Here is an 11,673-nt window from a genome sequence, read left to right as displayed (position 1 = left end):
CAAAAAACACACCTGACCTTCGCTCGGATGGCCAGTCCTGCTGCTGAGCCGACGCCAGAGCCGCTGTTCATCTTGCGTGGCTTGAATGGAGCAGTGAATGCGCTGTGCTTCCATGCACGCACTGACTTGGGCGAAAGCGGCGATCCAGACTGGCTGATCGCTGGGTAACGTGTTCAGCAGCGCCCTCGCTACGTCGGTGGTTGCAGTTGAATTCTTACCTTGCGGTCTGTCTGTCTGTCTGTCTGTCTGTCCTGGCAACATTTGGCTCAAACTCGGATCAGCACTGCGCTCGGGGCGTTGTCCGTGTGGGGCATGGAGCTCAAGCGGTCGCTGTGGACGGTGCTGGACGCGCACGACGCCCAAAGGGATTGCCGGCGTCGCTGCACTTGCGTCTGCGAATCAGATTGCAACGCAGGGACGTGATGGATTTCTCAGACTGTGGGACATGGGGCGACCGGCTTCCAGCAGAGCGGACGCGGTCTGCTCCATCCCCGTCGACACGGTCACCTTTTGCAAGCTCTCCGTGCTCGACGCTGGTTTGGGACAAGGTTTGTGTGCGCTGCTGTCCTATTTGGCGCAAGCATAGGATGGTGTTGCTCACCTTTTTTGGCGCTTGTTGCGAGGCAGCGGGAGGACCTTTGGCTGCCGTTCCTAGTCTTGACATGACGCGCACCCAAGTGATGGATCTAACGACGCAGCAGGTCATCTGCTCAGTTCCATTTGATCGTGATGCAAAGCATGGTGAGTGTTTGCTGGCAATCTTGGGCGTGCTGGAGGCGGGGGCGGCGACATGCATTTTTTTCTTTTCTGATGATGGCGTTTCTTGTCGTGTTTTTGGGCGGCAGGTACTTGCACGTCCGTCAAACTCTATCGCGATGCTGCCACTCAAGATGTGCGATTACTCGCTGGGTACGAGGGCGGTGAGGTGGTGCTCTACAGCATCACGGCCGGCAAAGTTATTTCCAAAATCCACCGCCACCAAGAAGGAGGTACGAATGAATCTCTTCAACGTTGCCTGTCTCTACGATTGCTTTACACGGTGACGAAAATTTACTTTGGCTTTTTTTTCTTTTTCTTTTTTGCGATGTCGACATTTTCAGTGCTGTCTGTGCAAGCGTCGCTCGACGAGCCTCGCATTGGATTCTCTTGCGGTATCGACGATGTCGTCTCGTCGTTCTCGCTGGAGACGAATCAGCCGCTTCAAGTGGCCAATGAAGTGCGGCTCCCTCAGCATGGATGCAACGAGCTTGCGATTCGACCGGACGGCAAGCTTGTGGCGACTGGCGGGTGGGACAGCAAGTACGATTTTCTTCTGCCTTTTTTTTTTTTTGTTTTGTTTTGTTTTTGTTTTTGTTGGCAATGTGTTGTTGGCAATGTGTTTGCGGGAGTTGCATTTCGCACAACTCAATTTCACCAACTTTCATCCAAACAGAGTTCGTGTGTTCTCCGCCAGATCGCTCAAGCAGCTGGCTGTTCTCAGACTGCACACAGACAGCGTCCATGCCGTCGCATTCAGTCATCCTCTACGCCGTAGCAAAGAGCGTGGCCACATGCTGCTGGCTACGGGAAGCAAAGACGAGCGGATTGGGCTTTGGTCGCTGTACCCTCCTCCAACGGCCTCGTCGCGCGCTTCAGTCTCATCGTAAATGTTGCTTTTCCTTCTGAACTGGCAACAATTCTACATCGACCTTAGGCCAACAAGAACACAATGCTGGACGTGTCAAACATGTGTCATTGAACGACAATCGAAACAACCGGCACACGCACAACAAGAACAGAGGTGCAACACGGCAGAACTAGTACACCTGACCAGCGGCAGCAGCAGCGTTGGCTTGGTTGATGTTGTCAATCTTCTTCAGCTGCAGCGCAGACAGCTCGCGGGCCACCTGGTCGCCGGTGAGCATGTGTGGGTACAGCTCGGCATTCTCCTGGAAGCCGTACTCGGTCAGTGGTCGCAAGATGTTGTCCGAAGCAATGTGCATGAACACTGTGGACGAAATACGCCACAGGGAGCGGTGAGCCGCCTTGGCACGTTCGATGGCCTGAGTATTGTTGTAGTTGTTGTAATGTCAAAAACATTGTAAGGAACCTTCCAAGACATTTCAAACTATCATGTGGCAGCGAGCACTCACCTCAAGTGTACGATCGGTGACAATAACTTCGTGGTAGCCGGCAATAACGCGGCCGCCAGTCAGCCACTCGAGCTGCTTGCCAGCCTGTGGGGGGGGGGGCGGGAAGGATAGGAAAAGTCGCAACAACGCAAATCGAAATGCAACGGGTCAGCGCATGGGCTTTACACCGCCTCTCCCACGACACCCCGCTGAACGACACTATTGCGCGCGGTGAGCGATAGTCTTTACTCACTTGAACGAGGAGGCAGCCGTCAGGAACGCGAACATCGACACGCTTGCCGTCGCGGCGCCAGACGTAGAGACCGGGGAATCGGGACTTGCCGTGGATGGTCAGGAAGTTGAGGTCAGTGTGGAAGCCAGCAAAGATGGTGTTCTTTTCGTGGTAACGAGCCAAATCCGAGCCAGTGGGAGCGAGCAGATGCGGCCCGTTCTTGGCGAGCTTGGTGAAGATGTCGCTGGGCATGTCAAAGCCGACAGCGACCATCTCAGACAGCGAGGTGACTGCATCCATCATGAGCGAGCCCCACTTGTTCATGACCTGGCCCCACTGCGGGAAGGCTGTCCATCGAGACAGAAAAGAAAGGACGTGAGGATTCGTTGAGAGTTCAAATTACAAGGAATTGGCACAGCTCTCGCTGCTTACCCTTGGGAACGACAGGTTCGGCATTCAGCTCCTTAAACTTGGTCTCGGAGGGACGCTCGCCAAGGCGCCAGAAAAAGCGCCACTTTGGGTCGGGGCCGACCGGAACGTGAGCGCGCTCGTCCTCGGGCATCTAGAACCAGCGAAGAGTTAAGTCATGCCTTTCCTAGTTTTGCAACCAATCACAAGCCGCTGCAAGCTTGCCCCCCCCCCCTCCCCGGACAAAATGAAAAAACAAGCAAGTACCTTGGCGATCGTGTCGAGGCACTTTGGGTCGACAGTGCAGCGAGGCACCTCCACGAGCTCGGGCGTGACACCAACCTGCACCACAAGTGCACACGCACATGTACACAACCAAAGTGAGTCCAAAGTGAGTCCAACGTTGCGCAGGCAAGCGATGATGGGGGAAAGTGGCGGCTTTACCTGGTAACCCCACTGAGGGCGCTCGTCGGCCTTCTTGTCCTCGACAGACTGCTCAAAGTACCTGGCAAGCAGATCAGTTAGCAACAAAACACAGAAAGCAGCCAGAGCACTATGCCTCTTCGTTTGCATCCTACTGTTCCATGAGGTCGAGGAAGGTCGAGTTATCCGCCTCAGTGACACGCGGATCGCGGACGACGAGGCAGCCAAACTCCTCGAGCGCCTTGGCAGCCTGAAGGAGTTGGATTCAAGCAAGCAAAGCAAGCAAAGCAAGCAAAGCACAGTGGAGTCCAAAGTGTGTGAGCCCAAAGAGTGAACTGAAGAAGAGCGAGACGAGTTTGTTATGGATGGTGTCGCGGCTTTCATTGCGTAGCAGAGAGAGAAGCTCGCGCGCTTGGCAATGCGAGCACGAAGCGTCGTGAGGAGCAGAAGAGCACCTTTCTCGGTCAAAGGGTGAATGAATGAACAAAGGAACTGGGAGGGACGCGGGGCGGCACGAGGGACGCGGGGCGGCACGAGGCAAAACATGGCGAGCCCAAAACCACACGACGGCAGTCATGGCGCACAATCAGCCGCAAAGGGTGCAAGCATTGTGTGTGTGTGTGTGTGTGTGTGTGTACCTTTGCGCACTCGGCAGCGGCTTCGGCGGAGGTCGCGTCGCTCATGAACGGCGCGAGGTTGATCACTGGAACTTCCATTATGGCGTGTTAGGTTTTGAAATTGAACAAAAGTCAAAAAAGGGAACTGATCTGAACAAAAAGAACAAAGAGTCTCAGAAACGCAGCTATTCACACAATATCAGCGTGTTATTAACAAAGTACACACAAATAAAAACCAATACAAAACCCCAAAAGCGATGTTCCGATGGCTCACGACCCGACCGATCGTCGGAGTGCGGCAAACGACGAGTGACCGCGGTTGTTGCTTCTCCGCTTCCGCCCCCCCCCCTTTTGCGAGTGGACAAAGAGAATGACCGTTTTTATTTCCGCCAATCGACACAAATCGTGACATGCTTCATCACACGCATTCATGGGGACCGAGCAAGAGGGGGGGGTAAGGAGGAACAGTGGCCGTTCCACCAAAACCAAACTCGATTCAATCGCAATTGGGATTGTTGTCGTTGTTGTTGCTACAGGCCCAGCAAGACGGCGGCAGCGGCTGCGAGGCCCGGCGCGGCCTGGACATAGTAAATGATGGGCTTGACGGTTGCGCCACCGTACGCACCGGCGATAATCACGCACACGAGGAAGAAGAGGATAAACTCGGTCGAGCCAGTGACGACGCCGTAACACAGACCCGCAGCGAGAAATCCATTGTAGAGACCTTGATTGGCTGCGAGCGTGGCAGACTTTTCCGCAAACGCCGGATCCAGCCGGAAGACCTTGCGACCGTATGGCTTGGTCCACAGGAACATTTCGAGCACGAGAAAGTAGACGTGGAGGGCTCCGACGAGCAGCGCAAGCAGCGATCCGAGCATCCTGGACTTGTTGTTGTTTTGATCCTGAGAAAATGTAGACTGACCAAAAGGAGAATATGAGATAAAATGACAATAAAAGTGTCGGCACTTTGTGAATATTGCATCAACTGGATCAGCTTCGACAACTCCTAACGTGCTGGATGACGGGCGCCGAATAAATCGCAAATGTATTGGAACCAAGAATAGAGAAAGAACGGGGAAAAAAACAGCTGAGAGCAACAAGCACAAACACACACAAAACCGATGCAAGGAAAAAAAAAATCCTTCCAAGAAGAAGAAAAACAAAAATACATCACGCTCATCATCGCTCATCGCGGAACAGCAAGCGTGCTTGCTCCTGCAACAGCAGCATCAACGGCAGCCAGCTGGGCCGCTGATGGTGCAATGCTCTTGCGCGAGCCTGTGGGTGAGAGGGACGGGGTTGTCTTGCTGGCCGAGCATCCCGAAATCCAACGGTCGCGATCCTGGACCGAGCTGCCCATGAAGAGCAGTTGGGTTGCCTCCACATCCGACATGCACGGCGCCACATCGGTGTAGCACTTGCGATGTGACACATAGTTGCACTCTGGTTGCACAAACAGTGCAGGGTGAGCGATCAAGCAAAATAACAAAAAAAAAAAAAAACAAAAAAAAACCAACCAACTACCCACAAACAACAGCAAATACTCACTTCGGCAGCAATATCCCTGCTTGCCAATGCCGTAGATAAAGCCCTTGCAGAGCAAGCACCAGGTAGGCTTGGAGAAGTGAGTCGAAACAAACTCGTGCCCTCGGGAAGGATGGAACTTTTCCTGTTAGAAAGCGCACATATGAGAGACAGGTTCGTCCTCAAACGGGCCCCTGCTGAACACGCAAAGGCGCAACAAACTCACATTGGGATCGGAAAAGACGGGCTTGCTCGAGGCGGCGGTGAGCTCGCCCTGCTTCTTGTAGAGCATCTGGAAGATGCAGTCAACCTCCGATTGCGACGCATGGATGACGTCTGCTTGGGTCACCTTGCGAACCAAGATGACGTCACTGCAATAGACAAAGTATTGGAGGGAGGGAGGGAGGGAGGGAGGGTAGATGATGAGCGGGTCGTCCAAAAAACATGTCAAGCATCAAGTAAAAAACCGGAACGTACGAAAGATCAATAATGGACAGCGGCTCGCTGCCCTTGCCCTTCTCCTCATCATAGCTCGAGACGACAACATAGCGCTTAATCCAGCCACCCTTCTTGAGATTCTTGGGGTCCTTGGGTGTCTTGAGCCATCCTTCCAGACTGCGACCGTCGACTACTCCGGACAAGAACATTCACAAAAAGGAATCGAACAGTGAGGGTTGAGGATGGCGATAATGAAAGCGCATAATAACAATGCAGCCAAAAATAACAACCCCGCCCCATCAAACGTACATGACTTGCGACGAGAGCCAGCGCTGAGACTAACAGACGAGGCGCGCATAGACATCCGTGTGTCACCTGGCTCGGGAAGACTCAACGATGCGACCGACATGTTGTCGCCCAACGCGCTGTTTGCCAGCTGCTCGTTGAACTGCTCGAATTGCGCCGTGAGCTCATCGAGTTGATGGCGCAGCTCCTGGATCTCAAACTCCTTTGTGTCTGTTTGCATCTTGAGCTTGGTGGTGAGCTGGCGTTCTTCTTGCAACAGTTTCTCGAGGTTTCGGAACTCCTACAAGCATGAAAAAATGGGTCGGGAGGGGAAGAACATGAGTGTTGAAAATGGGAAAAAGAACCACTTCCCCCTCCCCACTTCGAAACAAAACCAACCAAACAAACTTAAACAAAAGAAGAAAACCACTGACCGTGGAGCGAGTCTGCTTCTTCTCGGCATAGCGCGAGTCTGGTGCCTTGCTGTCGGATTTGCCGGATGCGGGCATCTTGCTGAGCTTCTCGAGAGCAAGATTGAGCGCACTCTCCTTCTGGGTGCTCTGGATGATGATTTGCTCTTTGGCGCGCTTCTCTTCGACGAGGCGCTTCTTGCCAGCAGCCACTTCTTCCTGCAGGAGGTGCTCTTGGTTCTTGGCCTCATTGACGAGGGCGTCCAGTCGGGCACGCTCGGCCTCCAAGCTTTCCTTGACAGTGGTCTGTTGAGCCACCTGCTCCTGAAGCTCGGCAACGCTAGCAGCAGCACTCGCTTGGGCGTCGGCCAGCGACTTTTCGGCGTTGTTGGCGCGCGTGGTTTCGCCCTTGACCTCGATCTGCAGCAAGGACAAGTTCTTTTCAGCCTCTGCAAATTTGCTCTGCAGCTCGGCGAGAGCCTCAACGTCGCCGTCGAGCTTGGACTTGGAATCCTCAAACTACAGTCGCAACACGAAAAGCGGCAAAATGAGACACTCATCCGCACAAACTCAACCTCAACATATCGAACATGGCATCACCACACTCACCTTAGCCTTGAATCCATCGCGAGCCAGCTCAGCCTCCGATACAAGAGCCTCCACCTGGGTGACGCGACGCGTCTTCTCCTCCAACTTGGCAGTAAGGTCGGCGAGCTTGGCATCGGAGCCTTGGTTGGCAGCCTCGGCAGCCGCGAGCTTGCGGGAAACTTCCTTGACTTCGATCTGGGTGGTCACGTTCGACTTGGCGAGCGAGTTGTACAGGGTCTGGAGCTCGCGGTGAGTGGCGCGCTCCTGCTCGAGCTGCGACGTCAGGGAAGTCACGCGCTCGGTGGAAATGGCCTTGCTAGATTCCAGTTCGCGCAGCTTTTCGCGCGCATCGACCGCCTCCGTGTGCTTGGCATCCACCTTGGCCTTGAGCGTCTCAATCTCAGCTTCGGCCTCCTTGTGAGCCTTGACGGCCTTCTCGTGCTGTCGCTCTGCCTCCTTGAGATCGAGAGCCGAGATGGACAGCTTGCGCTCCAACTCGCTCACAGCATTGCGCTGTTGATCGTACAGGGATTGAATGCGAGCAACCTCGGATTTCAAGGCCTCAACCTCCTTGACGTGCGCTTGCGACTCGGCAATCTCGCTGTCGCTGCGATCAAGCTTCTTGCGGTGTGCGACGCGCAGGCTCTCGAGCTCCTCCTCGGCACGCTTGAGCTTGTCCTCGGCGTTGCGCTGATCGACAATCGCCATGGCCTTGGCCTTCTCGACAGCTGCCAGCTCTTCTTGCAGCGACTGACGCTCGCGCTGCTGGGTTGCAAGGCTGGCCTTGGCCGTCTCGAGTTCGGCACTCGAAGCGCTCGCCTTGTCCGTGAGCGACTTGACACTGTCCGTCAGCGAGGCAACCTGCGATCGAAGCGCAGCCAGAGCCTTTTCGGCTTCCTCGGCACGCTTGTCGCCGTCGGCACTGTTCGAGGACGCAGTGGACAGTTTGGCCGTCGCCTCCTTGAGCTCAATCTGCGCAATGGCAAGCTCCTTCTCAAGGTCGGTCTTGGCAGATTGCAGCGTCTTGTTCTGGTCGGACGCGCGGGTGAACTGCGACTTGAGCTCGTCCAACTCGTCCGCCATGGTCTCGCGCGCCTCGGACAGCTGCTTCTTGGCCTCGTCGAGCTGCTTCTTGTACTCGCGCTCGCGCGAGAGGTCGCCGGCGTTTTCGCGCAGTTGCTCCAGCTCGGATTGCAAGCGCTTCTTGGACTTGGTGGCCTCCTCCACGAGTCGATTGGCCTCTTTGACTTCCAGCTTGCTGACAGCAACGGTCTTTTCAAGGTCTTGGTTGGTCTTTTCGAGCTCCTTCATCAGGCGCATGGCAGACTCTTGCTCTCGAGCAGATCGATCCGTCTTGCGCGAGTTGGCCTTGAGCTCCGTCTCCGCAAGCTTTCGGGCCTCGATTTCGAGGTCAAACTTCTTTTGCAGCGAGTCAAACTCGGACTTGAAGCGCGCCTTTTCGCGTTCGAGCGCCTCAATTTGAGCCACCAGCTCATCCTCCGCACCGCCGCCGCTTGCCGAGGCAGGCGCAGCAATCGCGATTGGCGCTGCAGGGCGCGCAATCTCAGTGCCATCAGCACCGACAACCTTGAAGCGGTTGCTACGAGCAAAGGTGTAGCCAACGAACGGCAAGTGGTTGCCAGAGAAGGTCTTTGGGGCCGGGAAGTGCTCGTTGTGCGTATGCTCCTCATCAATATCCTCAAAGTTGGACGTGTCCACGTTGGACTTGACCTCGGGGACGACTGGCGGCTTTTGGTCGCGCAGCGTGTCCCACGAAATGCCCTTGAAGAATGGGTGAGACTTGATGTCTGCAATGGAAGTTTTGCCGAGGCGGACGTCGCGCGAGCAAATGAGCCTGGAGAAGCAAACAAGCAAACAACAAGAAATAGAGAATGATGAAATGAGAATGTTGAAGTGGACGAGGCCCGCTCCCCCCCCCTCTCCCCACTCCCTCGCGCTGTAATGCAAGAAACACCACATACTTTTTCATGAGGTCGATTGCATCGGCCGACACGGCTGGCTCGGATGGGAACTTGAGGTGTTTCTGGTGGTTCATGATTTGACCGTAGGTGCCCAGAAGCGACTCAGAGTAGAACGGGGTCTCGCCGTAAAGCAACTCGAACAGCATGATACCGACAGACCACCAATCGCACTGAACAGGCGGTCAAGGGAAAAGGCAAGCAAAAAAAGAAAAAAAAAGGAAAACCATTGTTCAAAAACACTCATTAGCTCGTCGTGCCAAAGAACAAGCAAACAGCCTGACACGCGAACGTGCTCTCTTTTTTCTTTTCGGCCTTACCTCGCCACCATACACACCAGCGCCGTTTTGGGACTCGAGAACCTCGGGCGAAATGTAATCGGGCGTGCCGATAGCGCTGTCGGAGCGAACCAGGCCGTCCTTGCCAACCTTGATGCACGTACCGAAATCGGCCAGTTTGACGTGTCCAGACGCGTCGAGCAGCATGTTGTCTGGCTTGATGTCGCGGTGAATGTAGCCGAGTTGGTGCAGCGCGTCGACGGCAAGCACTGTTTCAGCCATGTAGAAGCGCGTCATGTCTTCGGTAAAGTCGTACTTGGAGAGAATGGTGACGAGATCGCCACCAGGCACAAAGTCCATGACGAGGTACAGGTACTTTTCGTCCTGGAAGGCGTAGTGCAGCGAAATAATCCACGGCGTGTTGGATGCCGCCATCACATCGCGCTCTTGCCAGTAGAAGGCCGTGTCTGAGCGCTTGAGCATCTCAAACTTGGACAGGCACTTCATGGCGTACGTGTTGCCAGAGTGCTTGTCCTTGACGAGGTGCACCTCGCCGAACGCGCCGCGTCCAATGATCTTGACCGTCTCAAAGTCGGCGCGGTTTGGGCGCAAGCCCGTCACTTCGTTGAGGGGTTTGTTATCTGTGTTTTTTTTTTCCAGAGCGAAGAGAAACGAAGAGAAGAGAAGGAAAGCGAGCAGGTCAGGTCAAACTGGGCGATACAGTAAAATGCTGAAACGGAAACGTACACTTGGCAAGGAATTCTGGGACATTGGTCGTGCGCTTGATGCCCGCAGTGTTGCATTCGTCATAGAGAACTTGAATTGCGTCCTACTCGCATCGATCGTATGAAACAAAAGGGGGGTGGGGTTAGCCAAACGAACTGCATCACCACAATTCTACGCCAAAAAATCCTATCCGAGTTCGTGCCACCCCAGGGAAAGCCGCCTCTTGGATGCATGGTGAAATTCGTCTGTCGTCGATCACAGAGCGAAAACCACGCGAAAACCACAACATCTTCCAAGATCGAGAACCGAGACCGAGACCGAACCACAAAAAGAAAAAAAATCCGCCGAACCAAATACCAAGATTCAGAAATGACGCCCACAAACCGACCAGGCTTAAAGCGAGCTCGATGGGGGTGCTCTGTCGCCTGATTGTATGGTGGGGAAGGGGAGTTCAAACTCAACTGGAAATTCACAATGCCGGACAGGGTGTTCTGAGCGACACGCTCGTCACTGTCGCAGACTGCGATGCGAAGCGGTTTTTGATTTCTTTTGAAAATGGTTTTTTTTTTTTTTTTTTTTTTTTGGCTTTGTGAGAAACCGCCAAACTCAGAGGACCGAGTAAGGTGCGTGCCTTTGCACCGTCCAAAAAGCCCCCGGTCTGCCGAGGTTCAGCATCATCTCCTGTACCCCCCGCCTCCAAAACAGGCGAACAAACGCGCCAATTTTCAATGCAGTCTGCAAGGCAAGGCGATTTTTTTTTTTTTTTTTTGGATTTTGACGAATATTTGTGCCATTTGGTTTCAGAGCACTCGTTTGCGGATGTTCAGAGTCGCAAAAACGCGGTCCTGCAACGGGATGAACTTTGCGCAACGAGAACGAACAAAGACTCGGCAGTATTTTGCCCCTTCACTCTCCTCAGCGAGTCGTCTCCAAGCGCAGGATGCCAGTGAGAGAGATGGAAGGTTTTTTTTTTTTTTTTTTTTTTGCAGTCAAAGTCTCTTTCCCTGCAGCCGGCTTCAGTCCGTCGAGAACCCGCCCCGCTAGAGCGCGAGCATCACATAGCAATGTCCCCCATTTTGCGAATTGGCCCTCTTTCAATGCTCTGCGCGGTCTGCAGGGGCCAAGCCAGCAATTTTCCCAGTTAAAAACAAAACGGTTGCATTTCATTTTATTTTATTTCGATCTTTTTTTCTTTTTCGAATGCGAACCTTGGCTTTTGCAGCCCCTCCCTTCGTTGCTGACATGCACGAGGCTGCAGACTGGAAAGCAAAACGACGAGCAACAAGGCTCAATCACGGCTCTTGCCACATGCACCGCGCAGTTCGTGCTCTCCTCGGACCGGAGCACACCTCCCAATCCCATTCCTCGCCTCAAAGCTACAACTCTCGCTCTGAATGAGGCGATGCTGCAACCAAAGGCGGGCTGGCCGCAGATAGCTCCGATCACTCACCAACAGTGCGTCAATGCTAACGGTGGAGCCCATGTCGGTCAGGCGACCACACAGCGCTGCAAAGCGGTCACTCAGCGCCATTCCTAAAAAGCGAAACACGGAAGAGAAAGAAAGAAAAAGCGAATGAACTGAGTGATAATGCTGGCTTATTTGCTTAATCCTCTGTGAATTGCTGCAAATCGATTTTTAATCCATCAATCACAC

At 54.1% G+C, this 11,673-nt stretch overlaps 4 protein-coding genes across 4 annotated transcripts; 1 reads left to right on the top strand and 3 right to left on the bottom strand.

The window, feature by feature from the left end:
- Positions 1–27: 27 nt before the first annotated feature.
- On the top strand, positions 28–1,646 carry CAOG_00319 (hypothetical protein; the record flags this gene model as incomplete). Its single annotated transcript, XM_004365133.2, has 6 exons — positions 28–164; positions 325–548; positions 628–741; positions 846–989; positions 1,101–1,299; positions 1,433–1,646. 6 exons carry the CDS (start codon positions 28–30, stop codon positions 1,644–1,646), a joined length of 1,032 nt encoding a protein of 343 aa, XP_004365190.2.
- Positions 1,647–1,709: 63 nt separating this feature from the next.
- On the bottom strand, positions 1,710–3,977 carry CAOG_00318 (hypothetical protein). Its single transcript, XM_004365132.2, has 8 exons — positions 3,813–3,977; positions 3,330–3,424; positions 3,196–3,256; positions 3,019–3,093; positions 2,776–2,905; positions 2,365–2,690; positions 2,133–2,216; positions 1,710–2,042 (listed from the first exon to the last, which is right to left on the bottom strand). Exons 1-8 carry the CDS (start codon positions 3,888–3,890, stop codon positions 1,797–1,799), a joined length of 1,095 nt encoding a protein of 364 aa, XP_004365189.1. The 5' UTR covers positions 3,891–3,977; the 3' UTR covers positions 1,710–1,796.
- Positions 3,978–4,096: 119 nt separating this feature from the next.
- Positions 4,097–4,707, bottom strand: CAOG_00317 (integral membrane protein). Its single transcript, XM_004365131.2, has one exon. The coding sequence runs from the start codon at positions 4,667–4,669 to the stop codon at positions 4,322–4,324; it is 348 nt and encodes a 115-aa protein (XP_004365188.1). The 5' UTR covers positions 4,670–4,707; the 3' UTR covers positions 4,097–4,321.
- Positions 4,708–4,813: 106 nt separating this feature from the next.
- CAOG_00316 (Cdc42-binding protein kinase beta) lies at positions 4,814–11,593 on the bottom strand. Its single transcript, XM_004365130.2, has 11 exons — positions 11,470–11,593; positions 10,041–10,122; positions 9,336–9,934; positions 9,019–9,188; positions 7,058–8,891; positions 6,473–6,967; positions 6,063–6,339; positions 5,793–5,943; positions 5,542–5,686; positions 5,340–5,460; positions 4,814–5,234 (listed from the first exon to the last, which is right to left on the bottom strand). The coding sequence occupies exons 1-11, from the start codon at positions 11,548–11,550 to the stop codon at positions 4,978–4,980; spliced, it is 4,212 nt and encodes a 1,403-aa protein (XP_004365187.2). The 5' UTR covers positions 11,551–11,593; the 3' UTR covers positions 4,814–4,977.
- Between the last annotated feature and the right edge of the window lie 80 nt (positions 11,594–11,673).

The sequence above is a fragment of the Capsaspora owczarzaki genome (assembly GCF_000151315.2).
Source record: "Capsaspora owczarzaki ATCC 30864 unplaced genomic scaffold supercont2.1, whole genome shotgun sequence".
Taxonomy (NCBI): Eukaryota; class Filasterea; order Ministeriida; family Capsasporidae; genus Capsaspora; species Capsaspora owczarzaki.
This window is presented reverse-complemented; position numbering and strand designations above follow the sequence as displayed.